Below are 20,580 nucleotides of genomic sequence, written 5' to 3'. Positions count from 1 at the left end.
GAAGCACACACTAACCCAGAGCAGTGAGCTGCCTTGCTAACCCGGAGCAGTGAGGGGTTAGGTGCCTTGCTCAAGGGCACTTCAGATAGATAGATAGATACTTTATAGATCCCTGAGGGGAAATTCAAGGTCTCAGTAGCATACAGACATCACACACAACATGCACTTACAGCACAAAAAGTAATATAAGTATATAAATATATCATATATAAATATATATATATAAATATCTCGGGGATCGAACCGGCAACCCTTCGGTTCCAAGCCCGAAGCCCTAACCAGTAGGCCACAAAAGCCCCACCATTAAACCATTTGCTCATAAAAAAACATCGCAATAATGTTTCTGAGTGTTTCTGAGCTTTATGTGCATTGTATAAGGAAAACATATGAAAAAACTAGTATGTCTGTGGTGAAAGATGAAAAACCATCAAGGCATTCTTTAAACACATATCTGATATTGCACTTTATTGCCATTTCTGACACGCAAAAGAATAGTAATAGGTGTTTTTATTGTGATTTTCCCTGTTCCTGGCTCAGCCTATGTGTATGATAGTAAATCGAGCATCTTTCATTTCTCTTCTGTTTCACTCTCTCAATAGTTCTACATGAGTCTGCAGATTGAGGTCAAAATGAGAATGGGTGTTGGTCACTGGTTAATACAGCCACTTCCTGGAAAAAAGGCTATGGCTTTCTTCTTTCATTAACAGTTCTTTTTTCCTCTCCATGCCAGTCAGAGGTGTTTTTTGTTCCCTTAATGATCTTCATTTCTTTACAATATGAGGACACTCATCTTCCTCACAGGTAAGATTATCTAAATCCTTCCCTCATGACACTTTCTCTTTCTCTCTCAGTAGTACTTACTATTATTATACTTACTATACCGTATAATTACAGAAATAGCAATTCATGAAATCTCTATACTGTCTTGATATCAGATCATAAAAATGTCCAGATAGAAATGATTGTTTGATTTCACCCACAAAAACATATGTTGGATTAAATGGCGTAATATCAATAATAAGATACTTACATTTGGAAAATAAACATGGCATGTGCTTGGCTGAGTAAGATGAGCAAATCGCTTGTTTGGACACCAGAAATGTTTGGTTCAAAGAGAAGAAATTGAAACTATTTTTTAAAATGTAAACTAAAGAAGAGAAAGAGGAGATGATTCACAGCATGGTGGGCTGCTGAATGGCATCTAATCCCTCTACATGCTATCACATCTTCCCATCACATGCAGCCTCTCAGTGTGTTCCCTCATTTACACATAGCCTACAAAAATATTGAGAGGGAGCTCAGAAATAAATCCCCACTACGTCCCATGGCTTCCTTCCAATTGGGAAATATGTTTTTAGCATGGTTAATGGCTCCAACTCAAGATGCAGTTCATATTTTGTAATTCTACTACGAGTTATAGATAGATAGATAGATAGATAGATAGATACTTTATTGATGCCCAAGGGGAAATTCAAATTGATATATATTTTAACCGGCCAAAACTAAACAATGCGTTTAATAACCATTTTGAAAGTAGCCTTTCAGTAGCCTATTACAGCTTTTTCAGAACGCTGAAAAAAAAGTTAATGAATCACGTCTTTCATATCATACGAGTAGTTCGTGCTATCATTGAAAGTGAAAGTAAGCAATACGTTTCTATGCAATATCTGAAACGTTCAAGTTCTATTTGCGTGGCGATCTAGTTGGGTGCAGATGCATGAAAGGGTAAATAACTCGTTAAGTTTCATTTTCTCGTTTTGGCAATTACAGTAGCCGCATAGTCGGAAAATAAATCCTGACCATGTCAACATTTGGCGAACAGAATGCCGATGCAAAGAGGAGTTGATATGGCAAGCCAATTTAACGTGACAGACTGAGCCTATTCTTGCAGTTGATAAGAAGCCGTTAGAACCTAATTTAGCCTACCAGTAATGTAATAGCCTAACTCCCAATAATGTAATAAAAAATAAAACTAAAAAAAAAAATGTAATATGCTGATAATGCAATAATCCCCGTTAATGTAATAAAGTGCATTTTCCAACGTAATAATCTATGTAGCCTACCAATAATGTAACACATTATTACATAAACGGGAGGTTACATACGGAAGCTTATTGCTGCCACACTAAAAGAAATAAAATGGCTCAGTATTATGTAATTACGTGAAAAGTTTCTTGTTATAACAATATCTTTTTCATGTTTTAACAAGATATTTATCACGTTATTACATGAAATTATCACGTTATTTCATGATACTGATATTTTCACGTTATAACGTGAAAATATCATGTTATTTCAAGATATGATATTTTTATGTTTTAACAAGATATTTATCACGTTATTACATGAAACTATCACGTTATTTCATGATACTAATATGATACTGATATTTTCACCCTTCCCCACAGCCTTAGAAATGACAGCGATGACCTGACATGCAGGCTACCGAGCCAGAGCGGTCTATACATTCACCCACATTGCGTGAAGATTTGCATATTTATCAAAGCCCTTTCTCCCTCTTGCGTCAAGTTAGCGAAAGTTTTATTTATTGTGTTGATAAGAAGATAAAGCAGAACTATCAGGCTGCGTGAGCCATATATATACAGTCTATGGTGTGAGCAGGCTATCCTGCATAGAACCTCTCTATCGGCCTCCTTTTCAGCAGCTCTCTGCCGATACACACACATCCCTCTTCGCTGCTCCTCAGTCAGCTGGGAATTGACCACACACACAGCCTACACACTCATACACACATGCACAAAAACAAACTCTCATCAAGCAGCACTGTAATAGCAGTCAGGGTGCAAGTTCATAGACACTAGTTATCATTTATGCAAGCCATGAGGTCTCGTGGCCTTGTTTCGTTTAGTTTTGTTATTTTGAAATAATGTGATAATTTCATGTAAAAACGTGAAAAAATCATATCTTGAAATAACATGATATTTTGATGTTATAACGTGAAAATATCATTATCATGAAATAACGTGATAATTTCATAACGTGATACATATCTTGTTAAAACGTGAAAAAGATATTGTTATAAAAATAAACTTTTCACGTAATTACATAATACTGAGCCTTTTTATTTCTTTTAGTGTGGCATCAATACGCTTCCGTAGTTACATTATCAGGTTTACCTTAATTTTTCCAGAACCTAATAATGTAGGCCTAATTATGGAAGCATATTGCTGCCACACTAAAATAAATAAAAAGGCTCAGTATTATGTAATTACGTGAAAAGTTTCTTGTTATAACAAAATCTTTTTCACGTTTTAACAAGATATGTATCACGTTATTTCATGATAATGATATTTTCACGTTATAACGTGAAAATATCATGTTATTTCAAGATATGATTTTTTCACGTTTTTACAAGATATTTATCACGTTTTTACAATTCCCAGCTGACTGAGGAGCAGCGAAGAGGGATGTGTGTGTGCTTTGATAAATATGCGAATCTTCACGCAATGTGGGTGAATGTATAGAGTGCTCTGGGCCCAGTTCCCCGAAAGCATCTTAAGCCTAAGAGCGTCGTAAAGTCCCTCTTACGAACGTCTTAAGATTTGCCGACTGTTTCCCGAAACCATCGTAGCTTAAGAGCGTCGTGAAAACACTCGTACATCTACGAGTTGTAGCGTGACTATACAAATGTGAAGATGTGATAATAATTAACAATGAGAATCATAATTTGCTATTAAAATATTTTTAGTCATATTACTGCTTAAATCCAGCTTGCTCTAAAACAAATAAAAATGTGCAAATGCTGCAAGATAATGATAGACAACCAGTGTGAAACAAGTTAGACTTATAATGTTTAAAAACTTAGAAGCTTAGAATTGAAGTGTGTTTTCTTAATTAAAAGCATAAACTGTTTTTTTCTAGAATAATCTGTTATGATTTTGCTTAAACTTAAAGAGTGTTTTTCTTAAACATAAAAGAAAGTTTGCTTATAAAACTTAAATTGTTTTGCTCAGACTTAAGGAATATTTACTTGAAACATAAAATGTGTTTGCTTAGATATAAAAAGATTGTGTTAGAATTAAAGTGTGTTATGCTAAATGAGATGTGCTTTGAACAAAATGTAAAGACAGAACATAATGTACCAGCTGTAAGAAACTGTTAGTCAGCAAAACAAAAAGCTGACTGGCAACTAAAAAAAAAAAAAAAAAAAGCAGAACCAATATTTCATGGCAAGACATAATACCAAACTTGGACATGTTCTGCCTGACCGAGAGGGGTATAAAAAGAGAACGGCCCCTTGTTCAGGGTTCTTGGTTCTTTTTCACTTTTCTTTGGACCGAGCATTTAGCCTTTAGACTTAGACAGTTTTCATTCCTTGTATTTTTGTTTGTATTTAATAAAAGTCAAAATCCTAACCTTTAATTAGGAGTTTGTAAAAAGACCGTCTAGCGTTTTTTTCGTATTTTTCTGCCTCTCCTGTGTTGCTGAGAACCAGTGCCGGTTCAGACCTCCATGGGGCCCTAAGCAAAATCTTCCTAAGGGGCCCTCCAACCTAAACTCTGAGGGCCAAATTGTAACCATTTTTTAACAGTCGCATCTGACACCTCAGTGCTCCCAATACAATCATTTTCCCCATAAAGGACTAGGAGAATGAATAATAATTGTGTGTGAATCACCTTCACAGCTATAAATGTTTTAGATTTAGGGTCTGGGCTGCTTGCTTTTGATGCTTGCTGTACATATCCCATTACAAAATACTGCAGTTTTTTCTAAGTACAGTTCAGTTATACTACAGTAAGCTATAGTGCAGTAGCCTAGTATTTTCATGTCCAAAATACTGCATTTTGGTACAGTAGGCTACTATGCAGTACAATGCTGTTTTGTTGTGTCCAAAATACTGCATAAGAACTGCAAATATTTCCTCCAAAAATGTGGTTTTGATACGGTTTTGATGTGGTTTCGGAAATCTGCAGTTTAATGCAGTTATTTTTTTTGTAAGTGTCTGGTTGTGCTTATACTGGCTGTGGCTGCCTGTTCACCTGTGTCTGTAGGCTACTTCCCAAAGGCATACATAGGCTAGGCCTACTGAACTGGCTTCCCCTGATTCCCTTAAATATTTTTTCAAACATAGACTATTTTAAACAATCATTTTAATACTTCATATATGCCTAATTTACGTTGTGCGTCTATTATCCAGTATGCAGCACAGCAAAGTTAATAAATAAGGCTAGGCTACTTTCCATTTTGCATGCGTTCAGTTGTAGGCTATCTAAACAACTAAAGCTTGACTGAAATATTGTAAAACCATTTATTTCTTTTAAAGATGTATGGGAAGAGTGAAATCGCCGATTAGTTTCGACGTTTTCTGCTGAAAAACTGATAGTTTCATCCCGAGCTGCACATTATTATGAACGCATTTAATGCCGTTATATATAACATATAGTCTTATTTCACAACTTTGCCATGTAGGCTACTGTGACTGGTGAAGGCTGGCAAGCAAGCCGCAGACAGATCAGGGGATTCACTACCCTGTTAGGTAGGCCTAGGCTCAGTGGTGGAGGAAGTACTGAATCTCAGTACTTAAGTAAAAGTACAAATACACAGGGAAATATTTACTTTAGTAAAAGTAAAAGTACCACAATGACAACCCTACTTAAGTAAAAGTAAAAAGTACCTGCTTTTAAATGTACTTTAAGTATTAAAAGTAAAAGTATTTGCATAATGATTTATTCTCTTAATATCTATATTCTAAAAGAAAAAAATAGTATGGGCTGTGGCATTTTAATTAGGCCTAAGCTAGTTTTAGGTTAGGCTATATTCGACTAGATAGTTTTAAGCTAATGCAATTGTGCTTACCATCTGTGGCCCCAACCCAGTCTCACGTCTGAACGTGTCACTGTCACGTTAATTAATCTATTGGGACGTGTTGTGTAACACGTTTCCTTGTTAAAAAACGTGTTGAGCAGGACGTAATTATCGTGTTACTATCACGTTGTATTTCGCTTTCAACGAGCCAACAGAACCACGTCATCTGTCAAAAAAGCCTGACCTCACAAAATGGCGAGAATGTTATTTGATGCTTTTGATGTGCAGTTTCACACTCTTAAGCCTGCTTTGAGTTGTGGGTTAGAAGGAGCCACCTTCTAGCTAGCAGTTTTAGAAGGCTGAACCCCAGAATCCAGAAACAAGAACCGAGCAGGGACGGAGAAAAAAGAAGAATCCAAATGGGAAATGAGGTGAGCCTTGCTACTGCCGCTAGCATGATAATTTTGCTAGCAATTGAGCAAAACATTTTAAAGTTGATTTAACATGAAATAGTAGCCTATGCATGGGCAATACTGTGAATTCAGAGTAGGCTTGCACAACTTATAATTTAGCTAACGTGCATGATGTAATGTTACATTAATCTGTAAAACAGCTGTTGTCTGTGTAAATTAACATTGTAGCCTAATATTGTTAGTGTGAGCTACAGCTAACAGCTGGGAGGTAGCCTATCAGCCAGGCATGTATAATCGATAATCATGATGAACGTGAATAGATTTTGTTGCGAAAACGCGCATTGTTTTAGGCCACATATCAGGTATAAAACAATTGTATTCTGATACAGCAGTTCTCCAGATGTTAGATATTCACTTATATTATAATATAATATTGTATTTCTTTAACCTGATTAAGAGAGGGGTTTAATTCAATAGAGAATTGCAATGTGTGTAGCCCATAATGTTAGATATTAGATTAGGCTAGATTTAGATTAGATTCAAATTTATTGTAATTTAAAAGAGTAGTACAGGTACAGAGCCAATGAAATGCAGTTGACATCCAACTAGAAGTGCAGTTAGATAAATAGGCAAGTTTTCCAGATGACATGTGTACAGTGACAGAAATAGCCTATACAGTGAATATGGAATGTGTGTCTAGACTATAACAAAACAAATTGATAATAATACATAATAATGATAATAATAGCAGTAATTACAGTAGGCCACTCGCATTGTTGTTGGTGACGTGTCTGTTTCCTATTGTTCCATGCCACTCTCCTACTGTCTCAATATCTTAGCAATATCTTAGTTCAATTCAATGTCTTATAATGGTAAAAGATGTGGACAAATACATGATATGATATACAAATAAATAGTTGTTCACGACATGTTATGGTTAAATTATCGGAATGAGTGCGATGGTGATGCAATCCTGCTTTTCAATTAGTTGAGATGGTGTTTGACATTAAATTATAAGCAGGTCAGTTTCACATAATAAGCTTTTTGTTTCTTTGGGTCTGGGTAATTCATGTGACAAAAAATTCTGTTATAGGCTTCTACCGTTTTTCTGAAAAACAAAGCAGTACAACAACATTTCTATCTCCAAAATAATGCATTGTACGCATGTGTGTACTACGTAGTGCATGCAGCTTTTAATGTCCAAAGTAGCCTATACTGATTTCCCTGCATAAAAACTACAAATACTCCTTCAAAACTACAGTGTTGACACTTGAAGTTGTGGAGTTATATTTTAGTAGCCTATTCTATAATATAATAAATACCCACATCAGTTTTACCCTTGTCTCACCTGTATACAACATATGTCTATGAATTGCAGTAGTGATCAAATGAAAAAGGAAAGAAAGGTGTCCTGATGTGTTGTTTAGGGATGATCCTGCAATGTTTTCTCGACATATCTTTATGTCTTTTTTTCTCCCCTCTACTTATGTTTTCACAGATCCTTGCTCCTGATATCCTGATGTATGGGTTGCACTTCATTATATGACTCCAACAGAACACTCACAGAAAGGAGAGTGGTGTCAAACTACAAGACAGCCAGCATGTAAGCAAGGCCTTGTTTGTCCTTGTTTGGCTACTCATTTGTCTACTTCCTGAAGAGGCTGAAGCATGATGGCCTTGACACCTTAGTCCTTGCTTCCATTAACAGCTGTGTTATGGAGTGCATCCTCACATCATGGTCTACTGCAGCGGTGGATACAAAGGACAATTGGCAGGTATTTTACGTCACTTTTGCATTACTTTTACTGTGATTTTGCTAGATATGGTTGTCGCTGTGCTAAATATAGGCCCATATTGTAGATGGAGAAACGCATTGTACAGCGGATACATCTTGGGCTATAGCCTCTAGATGTCAATTAATATACATTAAGACATGCCCCACCTTCCTACTGACTTTGGTGCATCATAAGGCGTACAGAGGCCCATATTGTAGATCGAGAAACGCCTTGTACAGCGGATACATCTTGGGCTATACTATTAAGGGACAGCTGAATTGACCACCTAAACCACATATTTTCTGAAAGCCTATAGCCTCTAGATGTCAATTAATATACATTAAGACATGCCCCACCTTCCTACTGACTTTGGTGCATCATAAGGCGTACATAGGCCCATATTGTAGATCGAGAAACGCCTTGTACAGCGGATACATCTTGGGCTATACTATTAAGGGACAGCTGAATTGACCACCTAAACCATATATTTTCTGAAAGCCTATAGCCTCTAGATGTCAATTAATATACATTAAGACATTCCCCACCTTCTTACTGACTTTGGTGCATCATAAGGCGTACATAAGACTATATTGTAGATCGAGAAACCGACTGTACAACTGATACATCTTGGGCTATACTATTAAGGGACAGCTGAATTGACCACCTAAACCATATATTTTCTGAAAGCCTATAGCCTCTAGATGTCAATTAATATACATTAAGACATTCCCCACCTTCTTACTGACTTTGGTGCATCATAAGGCGTACATAAGCCTATATTGTAGATCGAGAAACCGACTGTACAACTGATACATCTTGGGCTATACTATTAAGGGACAGCTGAATTGACCACCTAAACCATATATTTTCTGAAAGCCTATAGCCTCTAGATGTCAATTAATATACATTAAGACATGCCCCACCTTCCTACTGACTTTGGTGCATCATAAGGCGTACATAGGCCCATATTGTAGATCGAGAAACGCATTGTACAGCTGATACATCTTAGGCTATATCATTAAGGGACAGCTGAATTGACCACCTAAACCATATATTTTCTTAGAGCCTATAGCCTCTAGATGTCAATTAATATACATTAAGACATGTCCCACCTTTCTACTGACTTTGACAATATACAAAATAGTGCCATGTATACATTTATGTCCTCCAAAGTTTGCAGGAAGGTGGGCCATGTGCTAGTCTATGTTAACTCACATGTACAATTGACAGGCTTTAAGAAAATATATGCTTTGCATGGCTGAAACTGCTTTGCCTTTGTGTTGGAGCTCAAAATGTTCTAAACATATCTTAAATTTCTTTCTGTTACTTATGTTTTCACAGATCCTCGCTCCTGATATCCTGATGTATGCATTCCATTTCATTATATGACTCCAACAGGACACCTACACAAAGGAACTGTTAAAGCAGTGTCCTTCTACAAACAACAAGACAGCGAGCATGTAAACAAGGCCTTGTTTGTCCACTTCCTGAAGGGGCTGAAGCATGCTGGCCTTGACACCTCAGTCCTTGCTTCCATTTACAGCTGTGTTGTGGAGCGCATTCTCACATCCTATGGTCTGCAGCGGGTGGTGTCATCGCTTTATTTATCATCGTTTGTGTAAATCTTACACATCTTACACAAAAGTCTAAAATAATCTAAACTTCATTCACTCTCCATGTATAGATCAAGATAGACTTGCAGAACAGGCTGCAGGGCAACAGTCTGATAGCCTGCATGAAAGCATAAATGGTCCGCACTTGTTAAAGAGTGCAATTATCAAAGGGCCCTTGAATTGTGTTTTTTTAAACCAAGGAGTATGACTGTAGTGATGCTGTCAGCTCTGCCATAAGCAGTGACTGTGATTACGTTTGCACATTTTGAAAATGTTGTTTTTCTTTCTTTTGCATTCTTTTCCACTTCATTGTTGTATAGTTTGTATAATGTTTGTTAAAGTTGCACACATTAATTCACTGTTCTTATTTGTAAAAATGTGTATAGTGTGGTATAGTTTGTATGGTGGAGTCTTTATTGTATCGCACAAACAAGAACACCCCACCCCACCATACCACTTTGACTAACCAATTTTCTGCGGGAAACCCTGGATGCTTTCTAAAGGTATTTTGTGAAACATAGGGGTTGCTATGGTAGTGGTTGCTAAGCTATTGCTAGGGTAACTGAGAAGGTTGTTATGGTGTTGCTACGGGATATATGGTGGTTGCTATGCAGGTTTATAGGGTAATCATGTTGGTTGCTAGGTTGGTGATAGAGTAACTGAGAAGGTTGCTAGGGTGTTGCTAGAGTAGATATGGTGGTGGCTATACTAAATTAAGTGATTGCTATGCTGGTTGCTAGGGTAATTGAGATGGTTGCGAGGCTAGTCATGTTGGTTGACTATCAAAGTGGTTGCTAGGTTGGCATTGTACAGGTGGTTGCTAGGTTGTTGATAGGGTAACCAAGAAGGTTGCTAGGGTGTTGCTAGGGTAGATATGGTGGTTGCTATTCCAAATAAAGTGGTTGCTATGCTGGTTGCAAGGTTAATCATGTTGGTTGCAATGGTGGTTGCTCGGTTGACATTGTGGTGGTAGTTGTGAGGTTGTTGGTAGGGTAATTAATATGGTTGCTAGGTTGTTGCTATGGTTCTTATGTTGGTTGCTAGGTTGTTGTTAGGGTAACTTAGAAGAATTTTGTTCAGCTAATACATTTTGGCCTACACTATTAAGGGACAGCTGAATTTACCATCTAAACAATATATTTTCTTAAAGCCTATAGTCTGTAGATGTCAATTAATATGAATTAAGACATGTCCAACATTCCTACTTACGTGCATCATATAGGCTTAAGCAATACTGCTATTTTTGCTCTTAGACTATAAAAATCCATAATCACTTTAAAAACGCTAACTGATTACAATAGTTTTTGAAAGTCAATTTCTTTAAATCATGATTGAAATTGTAACCATATTCTTTATTGAGTTATGTTAATTGACTATAAAACTATTGTATTGTCATCCTTCTTTGGGACTTGAGTACTTCAATATCCCCTTCATGTATCAATGTACATTAAAGCATCTTTGATAGTAAAGGACTCTCCATGTAAATAATTACTTGAATTGTCTTTCACTTGTACTGGTTCTATATGTTTGGACCACTGATTGACTGCACTCTGGTTTTCATCAGCAAGGTCAAGGCTTAAATTAACCTCAGATAAGTCTGTTTTCATCCCATGCATTATATGTGCTAATGTTGTGAAGTAATTGGTGTGACCCTACAAAGGCCTGTCTGACCTATGACCTATTAACCTAGGGTTAGTAAATATGGGATCGGAGTGAAATTACCTCACACATTCAGAAACCTCAAAGTGAAATGACCTCACACATCCAGGAAGCTACAGCAATACAAACTCAGCTACTGGTCTCAAATACGGCAAACCAGTTGCCAATTTCTATGCCCTTTATATCAATTTGTGCTACATGTTATTAGTTGAAAAGTACTGGTGTAAGCTTATCTGACCTGTCTGACCTTTGCAATTCATGGACATGTACACATTGGTTTCGCATTTCTAACTAGAATATGACTGATTAAATTTGACATGTAACATCCTTGGATGACACAAAATATAGTGAAATGGACTCAACCCTCACATATTCAAACTTTTTTTCAATCTTTGGCTCCGCCTCCTGACAACACACAAGCAGCTATATTTGAGTGTGTAGTTAAATCACATCTCACATATTCACACTCTATAGCACCCCAAATCCAATATTTCCTATATTTGGCTCCGCCTCCTGGCAACACACAAGTCATTAGATGTCCCAAATTTGACAAACTAGTTTTTTATCATCCCGTGTATCAAAATATGTGCCATATGTTGGTACTATCTTGAATTAACTGGTGTAATCCTATCAAGGCCTGTCTGACCTATGCAAATTATGGCCATCTAAACCTAGGGTTAGCATTTCTAACTTCCATACCTCATAAACAGACTAAATTTGGCATGTGACATCTATCTATGACATAAAATATACGAGATACGTAAAATCACACCTCACACATTCATAGACTCTATAGCGCCCCCTAGAAATCTACATTTTCCAATCTTTGGCTCCGCCTCCTGACAACATACAAGCAGCTGGAGGTTTCAAATTTGACAAACAAGTGTGTTATCATTCCTTGTATCAAAATATGTGCCACATGTTGGTACTATCTTGAATTAACTGGTGTAATCCTATCAAGGCCTATCTGACCTATGCAAATTATGGCCATCTAAACCTAGGGTTAGCATTTCTAACTTGCATACCTCATAAACAGACTAAATTTGGCATGTGACATCTATCTATGACATAAAATATATGAGATACGTAAAATCACACCTCACACATTCATAGACTCTATAGCGCCCCCTAGAAATCTACATTTTCCAATCTTTGGCTCCGCCTCCTGACAACATACAAGCAGCTAGAGGTCTCAAATTTGACAAACACGTTTGTTATCATTCCCTGTATCAAAATATGTGCCACATGTTGACATTTCATGAAATAATGGGTGTGACACTTACCTAGGCCTGTCTGGCCATATGGGTGTCTCAATTGTAGTTTCTGAGTATGTCCGGTGCATCAAACTTGCCATGGCAGGTAAGATCAGTGAAATTGGGTTTATTTCAGCACAACACACCTCTGTGTATCATATTCAATCAAAATATGGATGTTTTGATGGTTTGTTTATGATTTAAGAACTTTTGTTGGTCAATATCTGTCAAATATGCTCTCTAAACGGTTATTTCTGAAGATTTCTTGTGCATCAAAAGTCCCACAGCACCTAAGATAAGTGAATTTGGGTTTATTTCAGCACAACACACCTCTGTGTATCATATTCAATCAAAATATGGATGTTTTAATGGTTTGTGTATGATTTAAGAACTTTTGTTGGTCAAAACAATGCTCTCTGAATAGCCATTTCTTAAGATTTCTTGTGCATCAAAAGTTCCACAGCACCTAAGATAAGTGAAATTGGGTTTATTTCAGCACAGCACACCTCTGTGTATCATATTCAATCAAAATATGGATGTTTTAATGGTTTGCGTATGATTTAAGAACTTTTGTTGGTCAAAACAATGCTCTCTGAACAGCCATTTCTTAAGATTTATTGTGCATCAAAAGTCCCACAGCACCTAAGATAAGTGAAATTGGGTTTATTTCAGCACAGCACACCTCTGTGTATCATATTCAATCAAAACATGGATGTTTTAATGGTTTGTGTATGATTTAAGAACTTTTGTTGGTCAACATCTGTCAAAAAATGCTCTCTGAACAGCCATTTCTGAAGATTTCTTGTGCATCAAAATTCCCACCGCACCTAAGATAAGTGAAATTGGGTTTATTTCAGCACAACACATCTCTGTGCATCATATTCAATCAAAATATGGATGTTTTAATGGTTTGTGTATGATTTAAGAACTTTGTTGGTCAACATCTGTCAAAACAATGCTCTCTGAACGGCCATTTCTTAAGATTTCTTGTGCATCAAAAGTCCCACAGCACCTAAGATAAGTGAAATTGGGTTTATTTCAGCACAACACACATCTGTGTATCAAGATCAATCAAAATCTGTAAGTTTGTGATTGCTTTAAACAGGGGGTTGTCCAATACACATAAAACAAACAGCAAAGGTATGCTAATACAAAGCAGCACTACAGGCACTAAATAATAATTTACATTTGATCAGATTCACCTTTATTGTCATTGTGCAGAGTAAAAGTACAAACAGGGTTCCCACTCTAAGTCAAATGTAAAATTCTATGACTTTTCCCTGACAAAACACCTGAATTTCCATGACTTACAATATACCGACCAATGATTTCAGAGCAGCCGCATCAAGAGTCTTTTACTTTTTTAGAGCGGGAGATGAATAAATAGGCATTGAATTAACACAGTTGGGCTACTCAAGCAAGCTGTAAAGCTAATAACTAGATATACATACTGTGTGGAAATATGCATTTTGCTAGTACATCATAAACTACTACGACAAAATTCCCTGATATTCCATGACTTTGCCCCCAAAATGATAAAAATTCCCTGACTTTCCATGTCTGGAATAGACTTTCTAAAATTCCATGATATTCCAGAAATTCTATGACCCGTGAGAACCTTGTACAAAGCAAAAGTGCAATGTGATATACAAAGTATAGACAGATGGTGCATAGGCAGGACAAGAAATACTGTATAGTGTCGTGTAGACAGTAATATGCAGTTGGTTTACAGAAGGTGGTTTAGAGTAATATAAATTAGATATAAATATGGGCAGTGTATTAACAGAACATATGAGAAAAACAGAATAAATATGGATATTCAGTATGAACCATATAGACAGATATGTGCAGTGTGGTAACAGTACCATTGTAGTGCAGAAACAGTAACATTATAAGAGTAGTAAGAAGTGTTCATGATGGATAGCATGAAGAGCAGTAGAATATGGTTATGTATAATTGTAATTACAGTATGTGCATTTGTAAATAAATAACACTATGGGTGGAATAGGGTATTTGGGGGCTTAGTTGATTGGTTGTCACCGGGATACAGAGCTACAGTCCAGTCGGGTGACAGCCACAGAAAAGAAGCTTCCTCTGAACCTGCTGGTTCGGGTGCAGAGAGACCTGTAATAATAATAATAATAATAATAATAATAATAAAGACAATAATATTTTTCAAGACCATAGAGAATGCTGTTGCAGTACTCCAGTCTTGAGGCGATGAGGGCATGGATGAGAATGATGCATTGTTGAGCCGTCTGATCACAGTAACACAAGACCCATCCTGTCAGACTAGGCCAGAAGTCCCGTCACCGGAATGATGTAGAGGACTTTGAGACAGTCATGTGGCGCCTTTGACCAGTGGTCACAATACAGAGGACCCCTGGCCAGTCAATGAGCAGTGCTTGACAAACATCATGTGTAGAAGAACCATTTTGAAAAAACGATGTAGACACCCATCTATTCTCAGGAGCAGTCCTTCTATAACGGGCAGGAACAGCTGCAGAAAAATCCCCGGGCTTTGCCTTGCTCCTTCCTGGCCTGTGCCTTGCTCCTTCCTGGCATGTCTTTTTGCTTTGGTGATGAGCCTGATAACAGCTGACAACCTGAAAATTAGAAATAGAGATAAAACAAGTGTACAAAGAAAGAAACTACAATCTCAGTGTTTCTCTTGACATGTTCAAACATACTGATGACTATAAAGTCCACTAATAAAATGCAGGTCTATGCCTTTAATATAGTGCGCCAAAGTATTTAAGGAGGGTGGACCAAGTCCTAGTATGGTTTAGGTGGTTGAATCAGCTGTCCCTTAATAGTGTACGCCAAATTGTATCAACTGAACAATTTGTTTCTCGATCTACAATATGGACCTATGTATGCTTTATGATATGCCAAAGTCAGCAGGAAGGTGGGGCATGTCTTAATGTATATTAATTGACATCTAGAGGCTATAGGCTTTCAGAAAATATATGGTTTAGGTGGTCAATTCAGCTGTCCCTTAATAGTATAGCCCAAGATGTATCCGCTGTACAAGGCGTTTCTCGATCTACAATATGGGCCTATGTACGCCTTATGATGCACCAAAGTCAGTAGGAAGGTGGGGCATGTCTTAATGTATATTAATTGACATCTAGAGGCTATAGGCTTTCAGAAAATATGTGGTTTAGGTGGTCAATTCAGCTGTCCCTTAATAGTATAGCCCAAGATGTATCCGCTGTACAAGGCGTTTCTCGATCTACAATATGGGCCTCTGTACGCCTTATGATGCACCAAAGTCAGTAGGAAGGTGGGGCATGTCTTAATGTATATTAATTGACATCTAGAGGCTATAGGCTTTCAGAAAATATATGGTTTAGGTGGTCAATTCAGCTGTCCCTTAATAGTATAGCCCAAGATGTATCCGCTGTACAAGGCGTTTCTCGATCTACAATATGGGCCTATGTACGCCTTATGATGCACCAAAGTCAGTAGGAAGGTGGGGCATGTCTTAATGTATATTAATTGACATCTAGAGGCTATAGGCTTTCAGAAAATATGTGGTTTAGGTGGTCAATTCAGCTGTCCCTTAATAGTATAGCCCAAGATGTATCCGCTGTACAAGGCGTTTCTCGATCTACAATATGGGCCTCTGTACGCCTTATGATGCACCAAAGTCAGTAGGAAGGTGGGGCATGTCTTAATGTATATTAATTGACATCTAGAGGGTATAGGCTTTCAGAAAATATATGGTTTAGGTGGTCAATTCAGCTGTCCCTTAATAGTATAGCCCAAGATGTATCCGCTGTACAAGGCGTTTCTCGATCTACAATATGGGCCTATGTACGCCTTATGATGCACCAAAATCAGTAGGAAGGTGGGGCATGTTTTAATGTATATTAATTGACATCTAGAGGCTATAGGCTTTCAGAAAATATATGGTTTAGGTGGTCAATTCAGCTGTCCCTTAATAGTATAGCCCAAGATGTATCCGCTGTACAATGCGTTTCTCCATCTACAATATGGGCCTATATTTAGCACAGCGACAACCATATCTAGCAAAATCACAGTAAAAGTAATGCAAAAGTGACGTAAAATACCTGCCAATTGTCCTTTGTATCCACCGCTGCAGTAGACCATGATGTGAGGATGCACTCCATAACACAGCTGTTAATGGAAGCAAGGACTAAGGTGTCAAGGCCATCATGCTTCAGCCTCTTCAGGAAGTAGACAAATGAGTAGCCAAACAAGGACAAACAAGGCCTTGCTTACATGCTGGCTGTCTTGTAGTTTGACACCACTCTCCTTTCTGTGAGTGTTCTGTTGGAGTCATATAATGAAGTGCAACCCATACATCAGGATATCAGGAGCAAGGATCTGTGAAAACATAAGTAGAGGGGAGAAAAAAGACATAAAGATATGTCGAGAAAACATTGCAGGACCATCCCTAAACAACACATCAGGACACCTTTCTTTCCTTTTTCATTTGATCACTACTGCAATTCATAGACATATGTTGTATACAGGTGAGACAAGGGTAAAACTGATGTGGGTATTTATTCTATTATAGAATAGGCTACTAAAATATAACTCCACAACTTCAAGTGTCAACACTGTAGTTTTGGAGGAGTATTTGTAGTTTTTATGCAGGGAAATCAGTATAGGCTACTTTGGACATTAAAAGCTGCATGCACTACGTAGTACACACATGCGTACAATGCATTATTTTGGAGATAGAAATGTTGTTGTACTGCTTTGTTTTTCAGAAAAACGGTAGAAGCCTATAACAGAATTTTTTGTCACATGAATTACCCAGACCCAAAGAAACAAAAGCTTATTATGTGAAACTGACCTGCTTATAATTTAATGTCAAACACCATCTCAACTAATTGAAAAGCAGGATTGCATCACCATCGCACTCATTCCGATAATTTAACCATAACATGTCGTGAACAACGATTTATTTGTATATCATATCATGTATTTGTCCACATCTTTTACCATTATAAGACATTGAATTGAACTAAGATATTGCTAAGATATTGAGACAGTAGGAGAGTGGCATGGAACAATAGGAAACAGACACGTCACCAACAACAATGCAAGTGGCCTACTGTAATTACTGCTATTATTATCATTATTATGTATTATTATCAATTTGTTTTGTTATAGTCTAGACACACATTCCATATTCACTGTATAGGCTATTTCTGTCACTGTACACATGTCATCTGGAAAACTTGCCTATTTATCTAACTGCACTTCTAGTTGGATGTCAACTGCATTTCATTGGCTCTGTACCTGTACTACTCTTTTAAATTACAATAAAGTTGAATCTAATCTAAATCTAGCCTAATCTAATATCTAATATTATGGGCTACACACATTGCAATTCTCTATTGAATTAAACCCCTCTCTTAATCAGGTTAAAGAAATACAATATTATATTATAATATAAGTGAATATCTAACATCTGGAGAACTGCTGTATCAGAATACAATTGTTTTATACCTGATATGTGGCCTAAAACAATGCGCGTTTTCGCAACGAAATCTATTCACGTTCATCATGATTATCGATTATACATGCCTGGCTGATAGGCTACCTCCCAGCTGTTAGCTGTAGCTGACACTAACAATATTAGGCTACAATGTTAATTTACACAGACAACAGCTGTTTTACAGATTAATGTAACATTACATCATGCACGTTAACTAAATTATAAGTTGTGCAAGCCTACTCTGAATTCACAGTATTGCCCATGCATAGGCTACTATTTCATGTTAAATCAACTTTAAAATGTTTTGCTCAATTGCTAGCAAAATTATCATGCTAGCGGCAGTAGCAAGGCTCACCTCATTTCCCATTTGGATTCTTCTTTTTTCTCCGTCCCTGCTCGGTTCTTGTTTCTGGATTCTGGGGTTCAGCCTTCTAAAACTGCTAGCTAGAAGGTGGCTCCTTCTAACCCACAACTCAAAGCAGGCTTAAGAGTGTGAAACTGCACATCAAAAGCATCAAATAACATTCTCGCCATTTTGTGAGGTCAGGCTTTTTTGACAGATGACGTGGTTCTGTTGGCTCGTTGAAAGCGAAATACAACGTGATAGTAACACGATAATTACGTCCTGCTCAACACGTTTTTTAACAAGGAAACGTGTTACACAACACGTCCCAATAGATTAATTAACGTGACAGTGACACGTTCAGACGTGAGACTGGGTTGGTGGCCCAGTTTACATTCTGACCTACAATTCTAGAGACTGTAATTCTGGTTATCTACTAGGGTGATCTGCTGAGTATATCATTCAGCAAAACACGAGAGCCTGAAGTTTAACGGGGTAGACCAGGGAAACGTCGGGTGGATCGTAATGCCAATTCTGCTGATTGAACAGAAAAGTTGCTGAGAAAGGTGTCTTTATGATTAGGTTCAGTTTCACTTGCGCAGACGCACATAGACATTGAATGAGCGCTCACATTTCTACCCCCCCAATTGTAGGCTATGCCTCTTTATTTGATCACACACAATTAAGAAATATTTCCTAATCTGGAAAATGCTACGTTTTTTTTGCCAGCGGTTCTATAATAGTCTACCATTCATTTGTGGCGCAAATGATCAGACGTGTGACAGAAGCATGGGCATAGCCTGTAACTTCGCTGATCCGCGGATAGCAATCTCATCGGAGAGGAGGCCCTAACGCTGCAGATAACAGACAGAGAAAGGCACAGAACACAGTTGCATGTCCAGTGTAGCCATGGGTCTGGTGAATATAGCCTACCGATTGCAGATGGCTACAAGCTCACGCTTAGCCTGGTCTAGACTATAAGCTTATGTTTCAAAGATTTAGAAGCTGGGCACGTAGCGCTCCAGAATCTGTGGTAGCAACCCCGCCCCCTGGTAAAACAAACGTGTTTGTCAGAGAGAAAACAAATCTGATCATAAAATGTATCGTAAAAAGGAACGATGGTGTTGTAGAAATGTAGCGGAGTAAAAGTACAGATAATTGCTGTAAAATGTAACGAAGTAAAAGTCAAAAGTATGCACTATAAATTCTACTTAAGTAAAGTACAAATACGTGGAATATTTACTTAAGTACAGTAACGAAGTATTTGTACTTCGTTACATTCCACCACTGCCTAGGCTACAGTAGGAAAGTAACACGCGCTGGAGAGATATAGGCTACTATCAAACCACGGATCGAACACAAGTTTACCCGACTGTTGTTCCCGCTGTGTATTCTCGTGAAGTCTCTTCTTCCGTTGCTCATGCCATGAATGGTAATTCGGTTTCATGTTCATCTTCTTAATGTAGTCTGAGTGAGACACTGTCGCTATAACTGTAGGCTATACCGGTCTGTTACTAGCTTGACTGAAGGGGAGACGGGGGAGGGGGCCTTCATTTACTTGCGGGGCCCTACGCAACTTGCGTAGTGTGCGTATAGGGAGAACCGGCCCTGCTGAGAACCCCGGATGCCTTGCAATAGGGCCTCCTGCTCCAAAGATTTGACATAGCTCCGGGTAAGTAAGCGGGACCGTTTGAGGGCTACTTTCTAAGACACTGTATATGGGCAAAAAACACACTGCACTGACATACACAGGAGTAGCGAACTCAGCCAGGCATTTTCCAGGGCAGACAAAAAACCAAAAAGGCTTTGTTAGCAAATTTATTTGGCGCGACAAATTGTTTATGAAGCTAAAGTCTAGGACCCGTTGTGGTCTAAATGCACACTGCCTGATAAATACAAGTGTATTTATAGATAGAATCTAAATTGTTATAGATCCGTTGTGGTCAATTGAAGTTCTTATATGTTACAAGAACTATCATTTAAAAAGGAGCTTTAATTTAATTTTGACAAGAATCCCCAAATAATAGGGTAGTTGATTTTCTCTCAAATCTGGACGGCCAGACGAACGTCCGTAGTGAGTTTCTGACCTCTCTCAGATGTTAATGACAAACAACTCTTGCAAATACAGCTCTGAATTTCTTCCTCTTTTAGTGAAGTTAACTACATTTTGAAGTATGAGTCGAAGGGAACAGGGAACAGCGACTAAGAGATAGAAAGTGACTCTGAAGTAGTCCACCTTCCTTAGCCCCCACACCCCAGATTAGGGAATTTGATTCAGATAG

The 20,580-nt window shown here is 37.8% G+C and overlaps 1 protein-coding gene and 1 long non-coding RNA gene across 3 annotated transcripts in view; one reads left to right on the top strand and one right to left on the bottom strand.

Moving 5' to 3' along the window:
- The first annotated feature begins 679 nt into the window (after window positions 1-679).
- LOC143138122 (Fc receptor-like protein 5) overlaps window positions 680-20,580 on the top strand; it is a 33,360-nt gene continuing 13,459 nt past the window's right edge. For both annotated transcript variants that reach the window (XM_076298573.1, XM_076298572.1), the window contains exon 1: window positions 680-801. In XM_076298573.1, coding sequence (XP_076154688.1) covers window positions 777-801 — 25 coding nt within the window. In that variant the 5' untranslated portion in view covers window positions 680-776. The remainder of the gene's footprint in view (window positions 802-20,580) is intronic.
- LOC143138121 (uncharacterized) lies at window positions 13,498-18,675 on the bottom strand. The gene is made up of 3 exons (XR_012990148.1): window positions 18,311-18,675; window positions 16,556-16,832; window positions 13,498-15,085 (listed from the first exon to the last, which is right to left on the bottom strand). It is a non-coding gene; the product is annotated as an uncharacterized LOC143138121 (long non-coding RNA).

The sequence above is a fragment of the Alosa pseudoharengus genome, unplaced genomic scaffold (genome assembly GCF_046254945.1).
Source record: "Alosa pseudoharengus isolate Yale_2024_CS ecotype anadromous, Long Island Sound unplaced genomic scaffold, YU_APseudo_1.1 YU_APseudo_1.1_scf_21, whole genome shotgun sequence".
Taxonomy (NCBI): Eukaryota; Metazoa; Chordata; class Actinopteri; order Clupeiformes; family Clupeidae; genus Alosa; species Alosa pseudoharengus.
The sequence above is the reverse complement of the archived record's forward strand: the minus strand, read 5'-3'. Positions and strand labels throughout refer to the sequence as shown.